The 23,113-nt window shown below is 37.7% G+C and overlaps 1 protein-coding gene across 6 annotated transcripts in view; it reads right to left on the bottom strand.

Annotated features, from left to right (window-relative positions):
- MUSK (muscle, skeletal, receptor tyrosine kinase) overlaps positions 1 to 23,113 on the bottom strand; it is a 130,486-nt gene that overhangs the window by 11,414 nt on the left and 95,959 nt on the right. For 2 of the 6 annotated variants that reach the window (XM_006886932.1, XM_006886930.1), the window contains 4 exons: positions 12,463 to 12,469; positions 6,123 to 6,386; positions 2,073 to 2,248; positions 1,376 to 1,399 (listed from right to left, as the gene is read on the bottom strand). In XM_006886932.1, the coding sequence (XP_006886994.1) occupies positions 1,376 to 1,399; positions 2,073 to 2,248; positions 6,123 to 6,386; positions 12,463 to 12,469 (471 nt within the window). The remainder of the gene's footprint in view (positions 1 to 1,375; positions 1,400 to 2,072; positions 2,249 to 6,122; positions 6,387 to 12,462; positions 12,470 to 23,113) is intronic. The other 4 variants (XM_006886931.1, XM_006886933.1, XM_006886934.1 and 1 more) reach the window with 2 other exon arrangements.

Here is a 23,113-nt window from a genome sequence, read left to right as displayed (position 1 = left end):
TTTTTAGGCACATTGGGTAAGTTTTCTAGACTAAATATTTGTAAGTTTAATATAAAACTTGTATAGTCAATAACCAGATGAAGGTATGATTACATTTAACTTAGGGAATATACTCTTGATCATATGTTCTGGGATGTGTTCTCAGGTAAAATGATCAGTTTGTGATACTTGGAGTTTATCTTGTTATCTGTACCAAAGACTTCATAAGTATTTTAAAAGATTAAAACACTAGTTTATTTGTGTTGCTAAAAATACTTTAGAACTAATGTAAAAGACTCAAACACAATGTTTTTTTTAAAAAGAATTTACTACTGTCTAGAATAAACCCTCAATAGTATGCTTTCAATGAATGTTTGAATTGATGAGTGAGTAAATGAAGGATAAAAAAGACCATAATCCCCAATTAAAGGTCCAATTGAAATGAATTTTGACTGTTTATATCACAAAAAACAACAAAAACAAACCCCATTTCTTTTTTCATTCCTTCAATTTGGGAAAAATTTGAGAATATTCAGAAAGACATTTAGTATTTTCCATAACTGGTCTTCATTATATCAAATGACTCAATTGGAACCAATAACATTCTTTCTTTTAGTACTTTAAGTCTTAGTCCTTGAAGTAAGCTGGTAAAATCAAGTCTTCTCAAATATTCAGGGCACTTAGCCAAGCGCAGAGGAGATTAGCTTTGGAATATGTGTCTCAGGAAGTGAATATGACTTGGGCCTTAGAACACTCAACATAGAGGAAGTTAACTGACATGAAAGACCTTTTCTAATTTTACTCTGAAGATTTCTGCCTTCTGGTAGTTTCAAGTGCCATTTCACAAATGTCAAATGCTAGGACACTCTTCTTGAATTAATTCCTCGAGACGTTAAATGACCTTTGAAAAATCATTTGACTTGACACTATCAATTTTATACTGGAAATTAGCTATGTTCAAAAACTATCTTCTAAAATGGATGTTAGTTGTTCAACTTGAAAACTGTGGATGGCTCAATGAAGAAATAAAAATTTGTTTCTGGTCTATAAATAATTAGATACTATAAAAATAATGAATGCAAAAATCAAAAGATGACGTTTAAAGTTTGCCCTATTTCAATAGACACATAAGAGTTGACATGGATGGATAACCTTGAGGTGGGAAATAGTTTAACATCATCCACCACATATGATGCCTTCTATGGCCTAAACACAAGCTATAAGCTACAAGCTGAGACATCCAACTATCCTCCTTCATGGTTTGCCTGGGACAGTGGGAGGCCTGGCTGAAGGCGAACATTCTGTTCTGGACATCATGAAGTATGAGTGTAAATATGCATGCATGACTCCAATTACAAACACATAAGGCTCCAATGGCACAAACAAAATTACTTACTTGTTAGGTTTTCTTTTCTATAATCTGAGGGGGAAAGGATAAAGATTTGTTTTAAATACGCATTCAGATATGGTATATATTTTGTGAGAGTGCTAAGAATGTAAGTTCTCTTTCAGCTTTAGTATACAACTGGAAAACATTCTTTGCATTCAAATATGAAAGGGTTGCTGCTTGGAAATTAAACCAGCTGTTAGGGATAACAACACAGTTCCTTACGAGCAAAATTTATTAAAGCAACATGCAGTGATTGTATTTTGCTTGAGGAGGTCAGCATTTTCAAACATGTGGCTTATTTTTTCATGCTTAAAAATCTACTTCATTGTCTAAGCAAGAGGACTGTATTCCTTCAGTTCACTCCTATGACAAAATAGGTGATATTCTTAGCCATTTTACTACACATTCCAGAAAAATGTTATAAACACTCATAAATCCCCTTTTAGACAAGGTAAAATCTTAAGCAGCAGTTAAAAGTGCTTTTTAATTTATTTTAGAACGAGTGAAATAGAATCCTTGTGCTAACCAGTTTAATTAGGATAGCATAAAGATTCTGCTGTTAGATGACTAAGGAAGGCAGAACTCAAACTAAAGAACCAGAAATGCTTAGAAATGTTAGCATTGGAGCTTTAAGTCTACACTTTAGTGTCTTCTAAATGGTAAATTTTTAACCTCTAAAGTCTTGGGGAAATTCCTTTGTTACCTAAATATGGCAGTCTGGTACAGGACTTGGGGTCCCAGTGCATGCTGGGAAGCGTACTGCATTCTGGCACAGAAAGCATCTGCATCCCAGATCTGTAGAGGCCTCTGTGGGTCTTTTCTTCTATCGCCAGCCATTCTTTTGCACAGAAGAGCTCTTTTACTGCCAGGCAATACTCTCTAGAATTTAAAAGGAGAATAAACTTGATGAATCATCTTAAAATGAAATGCAGTGGGTGGAGCTTAAATTTTGTATTTTCAAAACATTATTGTACTTAATTGTTCTACTAGGCCACATGGGGTGCTAGGAGTTACACGGTCACTATATAGGGGACCTCACATCATAATCAAATGTCATGTCCTTAGTTGCCATCATGGTGATCCCTGTGTTAGATAGGGTTTTCTTAGCAGAAAATGGAAACAAGAACCTTAAATTGTCAGCTATAATTAAAACGTCTTTTTTCCTTCGTGACTTTTTCTTATATTCTACTTTATACAGAATATTTTACTTGTGTGAGTGTTGTCATCATAGAACCACAATGACTGCCACCTAAAAAAACTATAAAAATATATTTCTAACCTATTTAGAACTAGTTTCAACCAGGAGTCCATAATGTTGAGCTTATTCCAGCATAGAACTAGATTAACACCTGAATGTAACTACACAATCATTATGATAATTTGAGTGTTTATTATAAAATATATTAGTAGTAATAATAAAGACAGTGAGGATCAGGTAGAATCTGTCTTCACATCCTTTTAAAGTGTGTTTACATATATTTATATATACATACATACAGCAAAGAATAACTTAAGAAGAAAGTAAAGAAAAGAATTATAATCACATCTGAAAGACATAGGGTTGAAGAATCAACAGGGGAAAAAAACATTGGAACATCTCAAACTGAAAGAAAGTTCAAACCCAATTTTGAATTACTGAAGAATTCTATATGCAGAATATTGAACAATGCAGGAAGCATCAAAAGAAGAGAAAAGGAAAACACTTAGTCATTGTACCAAAAAGAACTGGTTGACATTCAACTATTTCAGAGGAGAATATATGCTCAAAAATTGATTATATTAAAACTTCAGGTATAATGAAATAATTATTATTATAATGACAACAACAAAAAGAATTGATGATATTTTTTTCCCTTTTTTTTCTATAATTATATTTTATTAATTTTCATAAACATTTACAGAGATTTTGGGCTTCCACTCATTCATTGTTGCACTATTCTCTCTACCCTCCTCCCAGTTTGTTCTTGTCCAAATGCCACAGTGCTTGTCAAAGCCAGTTCTGATTAATCTTCTTTGTCAGTGTATCCTTTGCCATTCCCTATCACTCCTCCCTGAGAGAGACTTCACCCTGAGTCATAAGGAAAAGGGGACGGCGTATTCTCTTAGCTACTTCCTGCTGAAAAGGGACGCTGTGGGTTTCAGGGTGAAGATCTTCTCTCACTACTCTAAAGGGCCCCTTTGGCAGTAGGAAACACATAGACTATTATGGAGATTGATTTTGGAATTTAGATGCACTCTTATTGATTGTGCTTGGCTGTACATGTACATATCCTTGAAGATGTATCATGAGGGTGTTGCAACCTAGAAGACACAAATTTGACTAACAAGTTATAAGTACATGAGTCCAAAAATTATGGAAAAGTAAAAGAAAAGATTCTTTCATTGTTTTACAAACCCTCCCCCAGGTCCCCTCCACCATGCAGCCCTCGCTCTAGTCTCCTGTGATGACAGAAATACCCAGTTACATCTCTCTTTTAAACGGTTCTCTCCCTCCTCTGTTTCAGTGCAGTATACATTATTGAACCCATCTTACTCAGTCTCTCCCCAACCCCAAGGACAGTCCCATTCTACAACAGTGGCATCATGTAATATTTGTCCTTTTGTGACTGGGATATTCCACTCAGCATAATGTTCTCCAGAGTCAACCATTTTGAATAATATTGCATGAGTTCCTTGTTTTTTAATGCAGCATAGTATTCCATTGTGCGAATATACCACAGCTTCTCTAGCCATTCGTTTGTTGATGGGCACTTAGGTTGTTTCCAACTCCTTGCTATTGTGAACAAAGCTGCAATAAACATGGGTGTGCATATATCTGCTTGGATGTCAGCTATGGTCTCTTCAGGGTACATTCTGTGGAGAAACTGGAACCCTGATTCACTGTTGGTGGGAGTGTAAAATGGTGCAACCCCTGTGGAAAGCAGTATGGCGCTTTCTCAAAAAGTTGCAAATAGAGATACCATTTGACCCAGCAATTCCACTACTGAGAATTGATGATATTGAAGAAAGAGATTTAGGCTGCCCTGATGGCATTGGTGAAATGCAAGGCTCCAGGACTTGATGGCACCCCAATTAGCACACTACAACAACCAGATGTGACACTGTGAGCACACATTTATTTTTGCTAAGAAATTTAGTAAATAGCTACCTTGAATAATCAACTGGTGGAGATCTGTATCTGTGCCCATTCCAAAGAGAGATGGTCCAAGAAGATGTAAAAATTATCAAACAAAATCAATACTGTTACATGAAAGTGAAAGTTTATTGGAGGTAATTAAAAAACAGCTGCGGCTATCTATCAATAGAGAACAGCCTGCCATTCAAGCCACATTCAGAAGAGGAGGTCAAATGAAGAATATTATGGTTGACATCAGATGAATCTTAGCTGAAAGCATAGAAAATCAGAAAGATATTTACCTGTGGCTTATTGACCATTCAAAGGCATTCAACCATATGGATCATAATAAATTATAAATAACAGGGAAGAAAGGAAATGCCTAATCACTTAATTGTGCTCATAAAAGCTGTACACAGACCAAGAGACAGTCTTTAAAATAAAAAAGGGACTATTATGTGGTTTAAAATCAGTTAAGGTAGATATCAAGGTTTTATCCTTCCACCATACCTGTTCGATCTGTATACTGAGCAAATGCACTAAGAAATCAAACTATATGAAGAACAACAAAGCATCATAATTGGGGGAAAAGTATTAAAAATTTTCAACATGCACATGACACAACATTACTTCCTGAAGGGGAAGAGGACTAGAAGCATTTATGGATGAAGATCAAAGGCAATAACCTTCTGTATGTGTTGTACCTCAATATGAATAAAACAAAAGTCCTTAAAACTGGACCTATAAGCAATATGATAAACAAAGAAAAGACTGAAGTTGTCAAGGAATTCTTGGATCCAAATTCAATTCCCATGAAAAAGGCAAGAGACCTAATGGAAATGTATTCTAACCTTTTGAGTAAACTAGTATAAAATAAAAATTTAATTTAAAAAAAGAAACCTAATGATATATTGCATCTCAGTATCAAGAAAACAAAAATCCTCACCATTGGGCCAATAGGAGCCCGCTGGAGAGTCAGCTATTGGTCAGTTCTGATTCTATGGTGCACACTGGACTGATAGGTAACATCATGATGGACAGAGAAAGGACTGAGACTACTTCATTTTAACTTGCATCCGCAATCAATACACTTCGTCCTAGCAGTTAGGGGATCAGGAGACGTATTGCACTGGGAAAGTCTGTAGTCAGGGACCTCTTCAAATTATTGAGGAGTATTAGGGAAGAGTTAATTATGCCATGCACTGTCAAAAGAACAAACAGATATGTCTTGGAGAATGTGTAGCCAGAGTGCTCCTCGGAGGGACAGATGATGAAGATTCAGCTCACGTACTTTGAGCATGTTGCTAGGAAAGGTTATTCTTTGGAGAGGGACATCATGCTTGGGAAGGTAGAGGGGCAGCAAAAGAGAGGAAGAACTTTTGACCAGAATTAACAGAGTAAATGCAGGAATGTGCTTATGTTTATTAGAGATTCTGAGGATGGCACAGGATAGGATTCAGGTCTGTTGCTCACAGGGTCTCTAGCAGTTGTACTTGACTCAACAATAATTTAGTATCTTCCATTTTAGACAAAAGGGAGCTGTTGCCTTTACTACTGCACATGACTGCTTCTTTTGAAAACATTACTTGCTTGCAGACAAACATAGATTTAATTTATTCATTTGAGTATTTCTTTTACCTGCAGATGGGCTTGGGAGTAGGTACTGCTCCAGGGTTACAGTCTTGGAAGACATGGTTACACAGCAGAGCCTCAGCAGCTGGCCTGCAGAGTGGACTCACTGCTTTCAGTTCAGTCCAGCCTGTGTGAACCAAGAGCTCTTGTGCTTCCTCAGGGTCAGCATAGGAAGTGTTGAAGAAAACAAGAGCATCTGTGGCTAGGACGGTGCTGCACACTTCTCCTCTGTACTGGGCACAGTAACCTTTGTTATCTTTCTGTGGTTTGCTGAAAGAAGCAATGAACAACATTCCCAATCACATGCTATTTCTTGGCTCTCAGTCTGCTATCCCCATGCCCCTCACCCACAGTTTTCACATCTGCATCACAGAAACAGAAGAGAATGATACTAGTTAATTGGTGAGGAAGCTACATCTGAATTTTGTCTTCATATCCAGCTGCAATTATAATTATCTCTAGTTCCACAAGAGAGCTACTATGAAAACCAAAATATGATAATAGATGTGAAAAACTTTGTAAACTATCAAAGACTGGATAGATTTGGATATGTTTATAATTTATGTTAGAAATGAAATGTAATTGCTCTTATTTAAGCCACCCCCCTCCTTTCTTGCAAATAAGCTGACAGAGCAGTAAATAGAACTAAATGCATATTCATCCTGACATGACAAATGATGGGGCATGATAATAGTTACCCTGCCCCTAAAAGCTCTCAGCTTTATAAAGAGCTAGTTTATTGACATGCTGCAACAGTTAAGTACCTGACTTTTGTAGAACAATAAACATTCTTATATTCAAAATCATTAATTCTCATACTTATCCCCACATTCCATTAAATAAAGCCATGTTGGGAGGAGAAGACATAGGCTCCCAGAGAAGCTAAGAAGCATCTTTAATTGTTCTGTGGTGTCATCACATGCTCTTGGGAAAGTCATTTAGACACATAGAGCTCTAATGTTCTAATCTCTAAAGTGATACAAATATACCTACTTCATTTCCTAAACAACATGCCTCTGGAAACTCTATGAACTTTGATAAATGACTCTAGTTATAGAAAGGGTTCAGGCCTCTTATTCATAGGGTCACTATGAGTTGTGTTTGACCCAATGGCAATCATCAACAGCTACTCTTAATTTAGGGAGCTCTGGTGGCCTAGTGGCAAGACGCTGTGCTACAATCCCGAACCCATGCAGTTCAAGGCTACCATCAGCTCCATGGGAAAAGGATAAGCAATCTACTCCCATATGATTAACTGCCTCTGAAAACGTACTTGGAGGGTCAGCTACTACAGGTCAGTTCCAACTCTATGGTACACATCAACAACAACAACAACTCACTGAGGAAGCTCTGGTGGGTTAGATGTATGAGACTGTGCTGCCAATACAAAAGTACATGCTTTAAATCTACCTGCTGCTCAGCAGGAGAAAAATGGGGCAGCTTCCATATAATTAACTACCTCAGAAAACCTGCTGGAGGGTTAACTATCAGATGATTCCAACTCAGAGATACTTAGCAACAACAATACAACTTATTTATCAACAATCTCATCCAACATTTTACATTTGTGACAATATCTATTTTGTACTTTAGCTATATCAACTGGTAGTAATGGGCTTTGAAGTGTGATTCAAGAGTTACATTGGCTGTGATGATAAGTTGTTGTGTGAACTTGACTGGGCTGTGATTCCTGGTGGCTTGGCAGTAAAGCAATGATGTTGTCCTCCTCTGTTTTGCAATGTAATATGTTTATCCTTCAGTTTCACATAATGACCTGATCTTTGAAACCTAGCCATATTAAGAAGAGAGAAGTGGGTGTAATTATTTTTAATTTAGAAAATAAAATGCTAATAGTGTAATGTTAGTGGGAGAATTGTGAATTCAGTCTATTATGAGTAGTGATGCTAAACTAAAGGGCTTGCTTCCTAGGTGATTCAAATCCATCAGCAACTCTGGCTCTGTGGCCATGAGTTTGAATTGTTTGAGCAAAAGAGCAATATTTTAGCTTACAGGATAAAACTAGAGAGGACAAAGAAAGACTGGAAAAAGGTGCTGATCGTCCCTTATCATATCTTCCAGTACTTACTCATTCTAGTACTTACTCATTTGTTCTTTAATGGAATGCTGAAGTTGTAATTCTATTTTTTACCCTTATCTGATTATATTTGTTGAGCATTTATTATAGGTAGGCACTGTGAGGGGACTTGAATACATTTTTATGCCTTATATCAGACCTAGATCTTTCACCATGTTGGAAAGCTCTCATCAAGGCACATTTTTATTTAGATTTGTATGAGGCAATGATGAGAAAATACTCAGAAATAGCCTATGATCCAGCCTCTTAGGGAACCCAGTTTATGATGATAGTACAAAAGTTAGAAGGAACCCTGGTGATGCAATGATTAAGCACTTGGTTAGTAATTGAAAAGCTGATGGTTTGAACTCACCCAGCGGTTCCTCAAGATAAAGACCTAATGATCTAGTTCCATAAGGATTACAGCCTAGAGACCCTATGGGATAGCTGTACTCAATCACACAGGGTCACTATGAATGCAAATGTGACTTAATGGATCTTAACAATAAGGAATGTTAGAAAATAAGAATAATGCATTTTTTATAAAACCAAATAATAATTACAACTAAGAAATAATAGCTCATCCTGGTTTACAAAATAGTCTCACATGTTGATTACATTTTTCAATAAAAAAGACAACACAAATTAGAACAGATGTATCTTATTTCACTTAAGAAAAAACATGCAATATGTAAAAGTAAATTGCTCTTGCCAGTATCTCTGAGAGGGCAATTATTTATCCAGGCTCTGCTGTCACATGTTAGATATTAAATGGCTTTCTTTGTCACTGTTTTACATAAGTATTTTTAAAGATAAAAAATGTGACTTTTTCTTTAATTATGTAAGAAAAAAACACATTAAAAAGTGAAACAAAAATGTGAACAAAAATAGCCTTTTTATAATGAATAGAAACAAGTAACAATCAATTCTTCTCTCCAGAATTTTTACCCTGCTTCTCCTAATAAAATCCCTAGAAAATGTTGAAAACAACTTCAGTATTAAGTATATTGTATCTTCATCTTTTCTGAGCATGAACTAGATAATTATAACAGAAAATCCTCGAAGTTTAGTAGAATACTATTTCAAAAGAAATGAGACTAATCTTTAATTTGAAATAGTTTCATTTTGGTTCTAATTTAATTCTAATCTTAAGAGCAGTGGCCTGTGAAAACTTCCATGAGATCTAGATTTTTAACCATGTTAAAATGGCTAGGAAGAGTCATGGCACCAGGAGAAAGCTGTACAACCATGCGATATACCATTTCTGAAAACTCACTGGAAGGTCAGCTATGAGTTGGCTCCAATTCTATGGCACATAAAAACCATTTATATATAATTTTTGTAATAACTAATGAAGGTTATTATTCTATTATTAACTACTTGGGGATGCTCCCCGGGGAATGGAGGAGCTGGCATTGGGAGCACATCTGTACTCAACAACCAAAAAACAAAACCAGACTGCTTGATCAGTTTGAGTGATTGTACAATTATTCCCTTTCCCACATTTTCTCTCCTTTTCTGGAGAGACTTGTAAACTCAAATTTTACTCTGAGATCAAATTTTAGAAGCAAGGCGTGGAAGTAGATGGCCATTTTGTTTCTCAATCTCCTAAACCTATCACTTAAAAAGAAAAAATTCTCAGCAAGAACTAGTGAATGATATGAATGCAAGGAATTTCCAGAATCTCTTGCTGTCTTCTGCAAAATGATGAGACTCATCTGTATCAAAAAGTGGTGTTTCTCCAAGAGCAATTCCTGGACTGCCGATGTAGCAACACTTAGAGTAGGGGGTTGTGTTGTTCATTCCAGCAGTCAGACTGAGGTCACAGGGATCAATTCACAACACATTGGCGAGTTTGAAATGATCTGCGAGACTCTCTTCTAAAAATGCTAGCAAACCCTGGAGACAGAGCTGGTCCGTCCCTCCCTTCCTGGCAAACAGAGCTTAGCTGATCTTCCTTTTGTAAAGTTTATCTTTGTGGAGACTACAGTGAATATTTGATTGGTTTGTTTTGGGGGTTTTTTCCTAACAGAAAACTCTCCCTGGTAAAACAGAACACTGAAAGGATTGCAATGCACATTCTTTTTACTCTACACCTTTTACTCTTCCTTCCTCTGTTTTAAAATATATCAATCACTTTCAGTTATTGTGTGCCTGTCGAGTTGGAACTGAAGTTGACCCTCTAGTCATTTTCAGAGACCATAAATCCCACAGGAGGAGATAGCCCATCTTTCTCCCACAGAGCAGCTGGTGGATTATAACCATGTGCCTTTGGGATTGCAGTGCAACGTCTTAACTCTAGGCCACCAGTGTTCACATTGAGTAGGCATTTCCTCTAAATGCTTCTAGTTGTTATGAGGGAGAAGTTGACTCATTTTGAACATATGTTTTGTCCAAGGGCAACCCAGGTGACCAGCTATGGTATGCTAACATCTCCAGTTGAATCTCCACATATTCCTTTCCCTCTTCCCCTCTAGGGAGAACATAAGAATACCCCCTCTCTCACCTAGGACAGACATTTCCTCTTATATCATTACTGCTCAGTCCCTGGGTGGTTAAAATTCACTCAGGGGGACCGTGAGTGGAAGAACGGCTTGGTGACCTGCTTCTGAAGACCAGACCCTTGAAAACTCTTATGGAGTCCAGTTCTATTCTACAACACATAAGGTTGTCATGAACTGGAACCTTTTTTGTACTTGTTTGTTTTTGTTTTACCTGATTCTCCCCTTGGAAGCAAAGTGTGTATGTTGTTTCTGTGTTTTCTAATATGTTGCTGTTATATGTCATTGAGTCAGAACTGACTGATAGCCAACCCTTAGGTAGGTTTATAGAGATTACAAATTCCCTGGGAGGAGATTGTCCTTCTTTCTCCCATGGATGTGAACCACCTGTAAGGAGCTGTCAATGCAATTCCTTACCACCAAATTTTCTAATATAGTGCCAATAATAGATTGGGAAGTTTCAGAGAAAAATCAATAATACAGGGAGAGCAGGTAAGCTGGATGGTGTGTGAACAAAAGGCACATCTCTTTTGCTAGTGGTCTGTATCTTAATTTATACCACATTTGTGCCAAACACCACTTTAGGGATTGTTCCATGTCTCTCTCTAGAGAGCCTTAGTGGTGAGATATCTCTGTCCTATGGAACTGATACAGCCATGCCATAAGTTTTACTAAGCATGCGTTGGTAACTGAATATATCAAAGGAATAGGAACAATGTTGAAAAGAAAATTTTCCTATGCAGTGAATTTTATTTTGTTCTGAAGAGTTAAACTCAGTCAATGAATGTGTTCCCAACCTCTTCAGTTACTATGCTAACTGAATTAGGCACTTTGGTGGTGTAGTTATGAATCTAGGTTCTTGAGTTTGTATGCCTGGACTCTAATTAAAGTTTTATCATTTGCTAGCTATGTGGCATTGGACACTCTTGGTGAGTCAAGCTCTTTGTGCAAAATATGGATAATGATAGATCTTGCCTAATGGGATAACTGAAATATTAAGTAAAGCATCCTAAAACCATTTTTGCTTATATCATTACTTATTGTCGATTAATCTTTCCAAATTCAGTTTCCTCATCTGTAAAATTAGAGAAAACTGGTTATTACATTTTTAAGAGTTTTTATAAAATTAAATTTAATAATGAAGTGCAAATAAAATTCTAAGTTAAAATGTTGTATTTCAAGATGATGCTACAGAGTATATCTTTGGGAGAAGGTTTGGTGGTCAGTGCTGAGCCCAGCTTCTAACTCTGCCACTTACCACCTGTCGAAGTCACTTATACAATCTAGTTCGGAGGAAGTTTCCATCTCTTTTCATAAAATAGGAATAATAATAGTACCTATTTTATGTGTGTATTTCAAAAGGATAACTTTAATTTAAAATTCATTGTGTTGAGTTCTAACCAAGCCATACTTGGCCCTTCTTTGGGTTCCCAAGGCTGGAAATCACACAGATAATTGCTCATCTTTCTCCTAAAGAGTCACTGGTGGATTCAAACCTCCAGAGAGGTGTGACCACCGGGTTCCTAGCACAGGTCTCTATGACACTACAAGAACTCCCTAGTAAATGTAATTGACGCATCTAACCATCTTCATACAGTGCCTGATATATAAGTATTCAACAGATATTGTCTAGCTTTATCTTCATTATCATCATTATCTGGCAAGAGTATTAAAAGGATTCAAGATGAAACAGTTTCTAAAACATAACTGTACTCAGCATTTAGAAAATGGAAGTTAGATGACAAGTCAAACAAATCCCAAAACAGCTTACCTCCACTCTGTTAACAGCAAAGGAGTGTCCACAGAAAATAAAATTAAAAGAAAAGAAAAAAAAGTTAGTACATTTTCATCTTATGGCTTAGAGGAGACAATTTCAATATAATAAATCTAATCTCTACATTTCTGAAAAATTCCAATGCTAGGGAATTTCGGCTAGAAAGCTAGGTGTGCATAAGTGAGGCAATTTGAAGAATAAGAAAATGTTGAGTCTTTCTAGAAACTGCAATCTTCTATATCTGATTCTCATTGTCAAGCCTAATTAAGCATGGACATCGTCAGCCCAAACAGTATTACGAAGCAGAACTTCCCTGTTAGCCACCAAACTCAGACTTCCATTAATACTCAGCTGGGATCGCCATGAGTTAGTATCCACTCAAGGACAAACAATGTATTGTATACTGTTTTAGTCACTGTTTAGAGTCGCTCTTGTTGTTGTTGCCAAGTGCTATCAAATTGATCATGATTCACAGTGACCCAATGAATAACTAATTTAAATCTTGCATTAGGGTTGCCACATCCTCACAGTCTCTGATATTGTCATGACTATTGTTATAGTCACTATGTCAATCCATCTTGTTTAAGGTCTCCTCCTCTTGGAGTACTTGAGGGTCGTGGGGGGGGGATGAGGATGGGGGGTACAAATGATTGACATGCTAATTTGTAAGTCCAAGTCCACCCAGAGGCATCTTGGGAAAAAAACTTGGTGACTTACCTACTTATGGTTAAACCAGCCTTTGAAAACCCTACAAAGCACAGTTCAACGGGCACCGTTAGTTAGTCACCATCTTTAAAATCTTAGTGGAACTCCATTTACATTTCATTATGCACTCAAATTATGTACATCTCAAATAATGCAGCAACTTGTGCCCACAGAGGTAAACGCTTAGGATGGTGAGGGGATAATGCTCTACTCTAGTGAGTCATGGGGCTCCCAAAATAGATGTCTGCCCCTCTCAGACCACTCAAGGCATGTGAGTCCTTTGGGAAGGTGTGACCTGGACAGCAGTTCTGAACCACTCTATTACCTTTTTCTGGATTAAGAAGTATAAGACATCACACTCTACCACATGTTTGTTATTGATTTCCTTCCTGTAGTCATATCCCCATTACAAAAGTAAAAGGTATAACATATGCTTTGTCAAAAGTGAATTTGCTTTTTATTACAATTTTCCATAATGCTGGAGGCTAACTCCTTTTGAAGACTTCAGATTAGCTCCATTAAAGTGTTTTCTTTTGGCAGTTTTGAAGATTTTTAAAAAATTGTAATTTTAGTGAACGTTTACAGGATGGGTTTTCATTCATTTGTTGGTGCATCTTTTTCCTCTCTCCCCTTCCCCTAATTCATTGGATTCCTTTAAATAGGAGTTAATCTTCCTGAGATGTAATAATTCTACATTTATAATTTTTTTAATAAAAGCATAGACTTTATTTTCAATACAGTTTAAATGTAGCAAAACAAACTAGATAAAGTATCTTTCTTCTCTTCTTTTCACTGAATGGAATTGGGGCTGACTCATAGCTGATCCTCCAGAAAGTTTCTGAGTCTGTAAACTGCATGGGAGGTAATTGCCTCCGATAGAACTGCTTTGAATTTGAACCAGCAGAGAAATAGGGACTGGGAGTTAGCAGTTCATCCCTATGAACTGGGATTTACATATACTCTGGTGTCCTCTGCATATTGTTTCTCCTACTATTAGTGTTTTTCTTGCCTTTGATATGTTTGTTACTATTTAAAAACTACTATTGACATATTAGTCACTCAAGTCTACAGATAGAATGGATTTGTCTTTCTGTTCTATAAATGGACTCTGATAAATGTTAATTATTCATTTTTAGGTTTATAAGATTTGCTTACAACTAGTTGTTTGTAACCTAGAATGTATGTTTTTAAAAATATTTATGGAGATTTTATTCAGTGAAGTTTAGAAATCAATCTCTACTTTTAAAAGTCATGGAGATTTATCAAGTTTTAGAAGCAAGGGAAAACAGTAAATTATGATATTAATATGTTTGTATTCCGTGGCATTTTCAGACACGTTTTCCAACATTTTATGATGGATTAAAGATTGGAGTTTTCAATTATTTCATCTCACTTAGGTCTATAATCAACACCCAACATAGTCGACTCATAGCTGACCCTTCAGTGGGTTTTCAGAGACTGTAAAGCACTTGAAAGGAGATCGCCCATCTTTCTCCCATGGGGGTGCTGATAGATAAGAACCGACTGATGTACCACGTTGGAGTTAGCAGCACAACTTCCTACTGACTGACCCATCACAGCAATAAATGTACTATATTCAGCCTAGGGAAATGCTGGTATTTTTGTCCTAACCACTTGCAGGATGGATTTTCTTATATTTATTTTGCTTTCTCACCAGTACTTGGCATGCCCTCAAGGAATACGGAAAAGGATTTTAGGAAACATGTAAAAACAGACACATAGCTTGATATTTTTCCCTTGAAATATCCAGAAGAGCATAATCACCCCATGCTTTGTTCTGATAAGTGGACCTTATAATCAATATTGGGTTGCAGCCTTCAAATTAAAACAAGACTGAATCTCAGTAAAAATAAACCAAAGCAAGATGAGTGATTTCTCTAGATTCCTTCATCTTGAAAAAAAAAAAATATGGTTACAAAATGAACTTTTTTGTCTAGGAATTATAAAATGGGACTCAAAGGTGAGCAAAGGGTATTTTAATAACATTATCTTTTTAAGACAATCATAACCATTTCAGACTGAAAGTAATAAGAAATAGCTGAATTGGCCCTCCCACTCCCAATCTCAAACTCAGCTTGGTGTATATCATTTTTTACCACCTCTAGAGTGTGTAAAGGGAAGACTACAGGGAGAAACAGAAATCCCAAATTGTTGGCCGCATACAAGGGTACTTTTTCACTAAGAAGAAAGGAAAGGATTTTGCAATCCATGCCTATTCTAGCCAAAAGAGGGTGCTGGCAATGAGAAAAGGAGATTGGGATTTCAAGCATATCACTATCCAGCCGTCCACGTGCCCATGCCAGGTCTTTGATATTCTTCTTACTGTGTCCATCCAAACAGAGTCATGGGGTAGGGAAGAAAGGTAACTAAGGAGAGACAGCAGGGCAGGCAGAGGATTTGGAGCACCATTTGGAGCAGCAGGGATGTAGGGGTTTCCCATGAGTCAACTGGTTAGCTGTGGAAGGTAGCTAAGCTAAGAGAACTGGCCACCAGGAAAAAGTAAGAAATCACAAAAAGGACAGAGATGTAGTGTTGGAATAATGAGAGGTGAAATGAGTACACGTTCTCCTAAATCAAGAACATGTGTCACATAGAAACCTCTGGGGACTCTCCAAAGAACTTGACTGTCCTAGGAGAAAGCCAGGATTTAGATGCCGGAACACAGTGGTATTAATAACTCATCAGAATGTTAAAAGTCAGGACTCTAGAGCCTGCTGGGCTTAAATACTGACTCTGCCATCACTAGCTGTGTGAGCTTGGCCATCTCGCTGTGTTTTAGTTCTTTGATCTATAAAAATGAGAATCATAAAGGTACTCAGTTGTAAGGTTGTAAGGATTAAACAAAGGCATATGCATGAAGCACTGGTAATGGGAATGGCCTTATCATAGATGGTGTTAGTCAACAACAACAAAACAATCAACAGAGAACATCAAGGTTACTCCTGTTAAAGAAAAGTTGTTTTGTCTCTTTCCCTGTAAAACCTCCTTGTCATCAGCTTGTCAGAGAAACTAGAGAAGAGGAGAAAGGAGGTAGATACAAAATAATAGTTGACTGAGTTCTCTTTGTTCTCCAGGTGTTGATGAGTTCTGTCCTGTCCTAATTCCAGGTGGTTGTGTTGTTGATGACATCCCAAGTGTGTAGAGCAGAGCTGTCTACAAGGTCTGCAATGAAAGAGAGACTGGCAGTGGGGAGAGGCAGGCAGATATGACTTAAATTAGATAGGAGACTATGGGTTTGAAATGAGATTAAATGGTGGGTTTTGATTTAGAGATCACACTGGAAATGATAGTCTGTTTAAGAATTTGTAAGAAGGACAAAGAGACTCATCAAAACAAAATTCTCAATATTGATTTGTTGTTATGTGCCATTGTTATGAGTACCTTGTGACTCATAGTGACCCTGTGCACAATAGCCCTGAACTCTGCTCTATCCTGAGCCAATCTCACTGTCTCTGACATACTTACCCTCATTATCCCAGTTATTGTGTCAATCTATCTTATCCGGCCTTTCTCCTCTTCTCTGTCCCTCCACCTTTCCAAGCATGATATCCCTTCTCGAAAGACTGGCCACTCTTGGCTATATGACCAAAGTATATGAGACAGAGTCTCAAAGTTTTACCTCGCAGGAGCAGCTTGGTTTCACCCTCTCTAGGACAGACCTCTTCGTTCTCTTGGAAGTCCATTGTATGTTCAAAACTCTTCTCCAGCACCACAACGCAAAGGCATCAATTCTGTCATCTTGGTCATTGTCCAGCTTTCTGTTCCACAGCAAGTAATTGCAGAGACCATGGCCTGGACCTGGTGTACCTTAGTCTCTAGACGGACATCCATGCTCTTCAGCACTCTGGAGAGGTCCTTGAGAGCAGATTTACCTAATGCAATTCATCTTTTGATTTCCTGGCTGCTCGTGCCAAGAGTGTTGATTAACCATCCATGACCCCGATCGGCATGAATTAAGTTTAGATTGTACAGTACAATAGCTACACATACAATCTCATATTTGTTACATCTGTGATTCCTATTTAATTCAACCTGTGATTCATTCAGAGCTTCTGTAACCCATGACGAACTTTTTTCTTTTAAACTTTTGATACAAATTAGGGCTTTAGCCAATAAGGAGCTCAAAAAATTCCATCTCTTCTGATGTGGGTCACTTTGTTTAGGAATAGAAGCTTACTTACTTCTAGCACTTAGAAAGGCTAAATTTCTTTGTGATATTTTTCCAATTATATTCAGAAATGAGAACCAGTAAACCCCTGAAAGACCCCAGGAAACATCAAGAGAGGTCCAAGATTTGTAAATTAAGCTGATTTGGAGAAATAGTTCAAGAAAATATTGAGTTTCCCCAGAAACAGAATGCTTCCTTACACAGACAATATTTTCAAGCTGAGCAAACACAGAAATCATTAGCTCAAGCACTGTATAGAGCAGAATTTCCCTCTGTTAGCCATCAGGGTTCAGTTCTCCAAGAACCCCATGAAGCTCTGGTAGCCTAGTGGTAAGAAACTTCACTGCAATCCCAAAGGTATGTGGTTAAAATTCACCAAGTGCTTTGTGAGAGAAGGATGAGCAATCTCCTCCCACAGAATTTATTGCCTCTGAAAACCCTTTGGAGAGGTCAGCTGTGGGTCAGTTCTGACTGGATGGAACACAACAAGGGTTTCCATGAGTTCGACTCAAGGCAGTGTTGCTGGACAATAGCAAAAATGAGTATTATTAAAGTTATTTCCAGTAAGAGTTGTTAAATGCTGTCGAATTGGAACTGACTCATAGCTGATGGTCCTGCAAGTTTTTAGAGGCTCTAAATTGCATGAGGGATTGCTCATTTTCCCTCTGCAAAATAGCTAGTGTATTAAATCCCGTTCTGGGCTGGCAGCACAATTTCTTATCCACTAGGCCACTAGAGCTCCCTCCCTGTCTGGTGTGAGGTGTTCTCGAGTCCACTATGACTCACAGTGACCCTATGAACAACAGATCTGAACCTTGTCCTATCCTGCACCATTCCACAATTTCTGTCATGTGACTACACTGTGCCAATCCATTTCTTTGAGGGTATTCCTCTCTTTTACTGACCTTTACTTTCCCCAGCATGTTGTGCCTCTCTAAAACTGGCTGCTCCTGAAAATATATGCTAAGTGTGCCTCCTTGAATAGTGGGGGAGGAGTGGGGGGAGTCTAGTAATTTCCTTTTCTTTTTTTGAAATAAGTAGATTGGGCTGTAAGATTGTCATTTTAATCATAGGAGAGATATTGAGTGAACTACACCCATGACTATATATAAGTTTGAGAGATGGTATTTTTCCATATTAATATTGTTGTTGTTGATAGCCTTCGAGTCGAGCACGACTCATAGCGACCCTGTGAACAAAAGGCCTGAAGCCCCTCTACAACTATTCACACTTATCAAAGTTCATAGAGTTTCCAGAAGCAAGTTTTTTAGAAAGTGGATGCCACTCGTATATGTTATAATATATCCATGAAGATAGTAGAACCAGTGGGACAAAGCTATATAAACTTCTAAACTGTAAATAAACACCCTGAGAGAATGGGTCACAGCTAGTGATTATGAAATGGAAGAGAAGACTGCAAAGATTCCTTTGCTTTCTAAGAGAACCTGAACTAGGTTCCACATGAATACCTATTAAAATGACCAAAGAATATTAAATAGTCTGAAGAAAACTGTACATGGCTGTTCAACACTGGAAAAAGGCACCTACCTTCTCCTCGCATCATAGTAATAATTCTGCCACTATGTGGATAGCATAAACAGAAAAGAATTTTTGAAAATTCTTCCAGAAAATATGATGCATAATTTGGAAAACCAATGGCAGATTCTAGTGGCAGTTGACCACTGACCTATTAAAATCTGAAGGGACAATGGCTATGCATGTGAAACCCAAAACCGTAATATTCCTGTCAGGTTGAAACCAACTCATAGCTGACTCTCCTTTGCGTTTTTGAGGCTTGAAATAACACGAGTGGAGATTGTCCATATTTCCCCCTCAGAACCACTGGTGGATTTGAATCCCCAGAGAAGTGTGGCCTTTGCCTGGGAGAGCAACTCCCTGTGGAGTGGGCACTGTCAATTGAAAACATAGAAGAGAAGATTCAACAGCATGAAGATGAACCAGTGCTAAAGAGAAGCTCATCACGGTGCTTGATAAAAGGTAATCATTTTAGATGGATATCTTTTCCAAGGATGGGGGAGGAGGCGAAATGCAATTAAGAGGGCTTTGGTAGCAGTGTGGTCAGTGCATTCAGCTGCTAATCAAAATTCCAGTGATTCAAATCCACCAGAGACCCTGTGGGAGAAAAGACAGCTTCTCTAAGGATTTAGAGCTGTAGAACCTATGGGAACTTACTCTGCTCTGCATGGTTGCTATGAACTAGGACCTACTCTAAGGCAGTTTTGATGTTCACTTGTTAATCGTCAGAATGCAAAGTGAATCGGAGAATGTCTTTCTTCACTCTGCTTCTTACAAAAACGTCTCCAGTTGATTATTCTTCTTTTGTAGGGAGATGAGGAAAAAAGAATCTAAGAAGAACCTTTCCATTATAAACAAGTACTTTTATTTTAAAATTGGATTGTTTAAATTCCGAAAGTGTCCAACAGTCACCAATTATTTGTAGAAAGGAGATATTGCATAGTTTAAAATCAGAAAAGGTGTGCTTGAGGACTATACCCTTTACCACACTTATGCAATCTGTATGCTAGATTACATAAAGAAGAATATGGCATCAGAATTGGAGGAAACTCCTAAAATGACCTGTGATATGCAAGTGACACAACCTTGCCAGCTGAAAGCAAAGAGAACTTGAAGTATTTACTAATGCAGATCAAAGACTTCAGGATCGATTACATTTCAACATGTAGAAAACAAAAATCATCACAACTAGACCAAGAACTAATATCATGTTTAATGGAGAAAATATTGAAGTTGAGAAGGATTTTATTTTACTTGGCTCCTCAGTCATCTTCTAAGGAAGCAGCAGTTAAGAAATAAAATGATGCAGTACTTTGAGCACATCTGCTGCCAAAAGTCTGCTTAAAATTCTGAAGAACAGTGGTCTCCCTTTGACAAGTAGGGACACCTGACCCAAGCGAGGGTGTTTTCACTAACATCATATGCATGTGAAAGTTGGATAATGAGTAAAGAAGACAAAGAAGAACAGATGCATTTAAAGTGTGAAGAATATTGGATATACTATGGATTTCCAAAAGAATAAATTTGTCTTTGAAGAAACACAGTCCGAATGCTCCAAACAATCAAGAAAGGTGAGGGTATATAATCAGGAAGGGTCAATCCCTGAAGGGGCCAATACCTGAAGAATTACACTGTGCTTGGCAAACTACAAGGTCAGAGAAACAAAAAAGAAGACCCTCAGTGAAATGAGTTGAGACAGTGGCTGCAAAGACAGGTTCAAGGACAACACCGATTTTGAGGATGGGGAAGGCAAGTCAAGAGTTCCGTTCTGTTGGTCACAGGGGTCACTATGAGACAGTTAACTTGACAATAACAACAAAATTATCTGGACAAGTCAATAAAGCTTTGGGTCTCTTCTGAGACATCCAGCTGCTCTGATAGATGAAAACTGTTGGTTGTGCAATGAATATTTGCTTTTTCTGCATAACTGCAGGACAGCTGGAAGCAATTTAGTGTGGCTACTGGCTGTTACTCATTTATTCTTTTCCTTTTTATCAAAAACAAAAGTTAAAAAAAAAAAAACCAACCAAAAAACACCACACAGCACAACCCTCTGTCCATCAGTTTAAAACCTGATAACACCACCAAGCAATGCCAAGAGGCAGTGTCTGTTTTGTTTATACGCATACTCTCTACCGGGCTTGGTTAATACAATGAAAGAACGTAAAGGAATTCTGTGCACCTGTGATGCCACCAGATGTCTAAAATTGTCTCCAACAATGCAGGTAGGTACATATGACAATTAGACATCAGAGAAAGCATGAAACATGGTAGTCCACTTGATTAGCTATGTCAAGTATGAAACACACATCAGCATTGTCTTTTTTTTTCTGTAAATGTATGAAATAGCAACTCTTCTTCAGAACATAATTCAGTGATTCATGGGATAGGGGTTGGGAAAAAGGTCCAATGATATAACATCAGATTTCTCCCTTTGAGCAGTTTTGATTAAAATACATATATTCATTAAGTTTTCATTTAGTGACCAGGACTCCCAGGCTTCGGTGACTGTTACCTTTCTTGATATTTTCCTTGCTCAGACTCTTCTTCATTTCATCCAGCTCTATCCTTCTTTAGCATTCTGTAGTCAAAAGAAAGTCTATCCCAAAAGGCAGAGGTGTTGATAGAATGGGAGCAGCTTAGATTAAAAGAAGAATATAAGTGCAGATACCTCCTTACACCTTGAAGCTGTATCTACACCGAGAGCATGCTCTCTCTCATGAAGGCTATACTAGTACCATTCAGAATGTATATTCCTCTTCTGAATCCCTGTGTCTATTCTGACGACCTCCAGGTATTCCAGGACTATGTTCATTAGGGGGATCATTGCCTGTCTTGCTGGTCTCTGCCACAGGACTGAGTGTTATGATGACAAAGAGAAGGTATCTTGCCAACTACCCAGCAACTTGAGCCTTTTGGGGTTGTGACTAGAGGGGAAATGTAACTTCCTGGTTTGTAGTTAGAGATTCCAAAGTTTCCCTGACTCCTTTTGATGGCTAACACCAAAAGTAAATAAGCCAGAAAAGAGTATATCACATTTCTCAAACAATGCACAAGGATTTGTGCAGGCATGTGGAAGGGTTTCGGAAAAAAGAAGGCTGATTTTATTTTTTAGTTGTCTTTAAAATGTTAGGAATATCATTAGACATTATTCCAAGCACTAGACCAGTTTTTTCCATTTCTAGTTTTCCTGCTGAGATGAGTAAATAAACAGATGAAGCAAAAGCTTCAAAATGAAACACAAGGAATGTGACAAAGGAGGCTATTGATGACAGAAGGCTAGGGAAGGGTAGAGCTGACTGAAATGGAGGAATCTGAGGCAAGGAAAAATATCAAGAAAGGTATATTATTGTTAAAAAGAAGGATAACTAGTAAAACATGTATGGGGATATTAAGTGGAGAAGAGGTAGGAGTGGGGGGATGATGATGGGTAGGGATGAAACCAGAGGGTTGCACAGTTTAGTGGGTGGAGTGAGGGGGTGAAGGAAATGGGAGGATCTGACAGGGACCTGAAAAGACAGGGTGATGATGGGCAAGGTCCAATGATGATTAATTTTATAAAACATAACACATGGAAATGATTGTATGAATCACAGTGTAAATGAAGAACAGTGTAAAACACAATGTATATGAACTTTGTAAGCAAACCAGTACAAAAATATTTTAAAAGATGGAAAAAAAGATATGAAGATCTAAAAAGATTTCTTATGGAGAAAAATGGAAACTATTATTTATGGCAAAAAAGAAAGGCAAAGGTAGTAGCATGTATAACTCAGATTTCTGGACTTCAGAAAAGTATCACCAAAGAAGAGAGTGGTCAAAAGCAGGAACGGAGAACACAGATGCCACACTCAAGCCCTGGGGAATCTAGCATAAACCAAAGTCACTACTATCAAGTTGACTCCAGCTCATAACCCCCCACTAAGCTTCCAAAGCTATCCATTGTAATGGGAGGAGACAGCCCATCTTTCCCCCATTGAACCAATGGTGGTTTCAAACCACTAGAGACATAGTTGTTGTTGTTACGTGCCATCGAGTCATTTGCGACTCATAGCGACCCTATGTACAACAGCTTTAAACCCTGCTCTATCCTTTGCCAATTGCACTGCCTCAAGGAACTGAAAAACAAATTCAAACCTAGAGTTGCTATAATCAAGGATGCTTTAGGCAGAATATTAAATGATCCAGGAAGTATTAAAAGAAGATGGAAGGAATATA

This window comes from Elephantulus edwardii, unplaced genomic scaffold (genome assembly GCF_000299155.1).
Source record: "Elephantulus edwardii isolate Elephantulus edwardi_28Jun2011 unplaced genomic scaffold, EleEdw1.0 scaffold00052, whole genome shotgun sequence".
Lineage (NCBI taxonomy): Eukaryota > Metazoa > Chordata > Mammalia > Macroscelidea > Macroscelididae > Elephantulus > Elephantulus edwardii.
The sequence above is the reverse complement of the archived record's forward strand: the minus strand, read 5'-3'. Positions and strand labels throughout refer to the sequence as shown.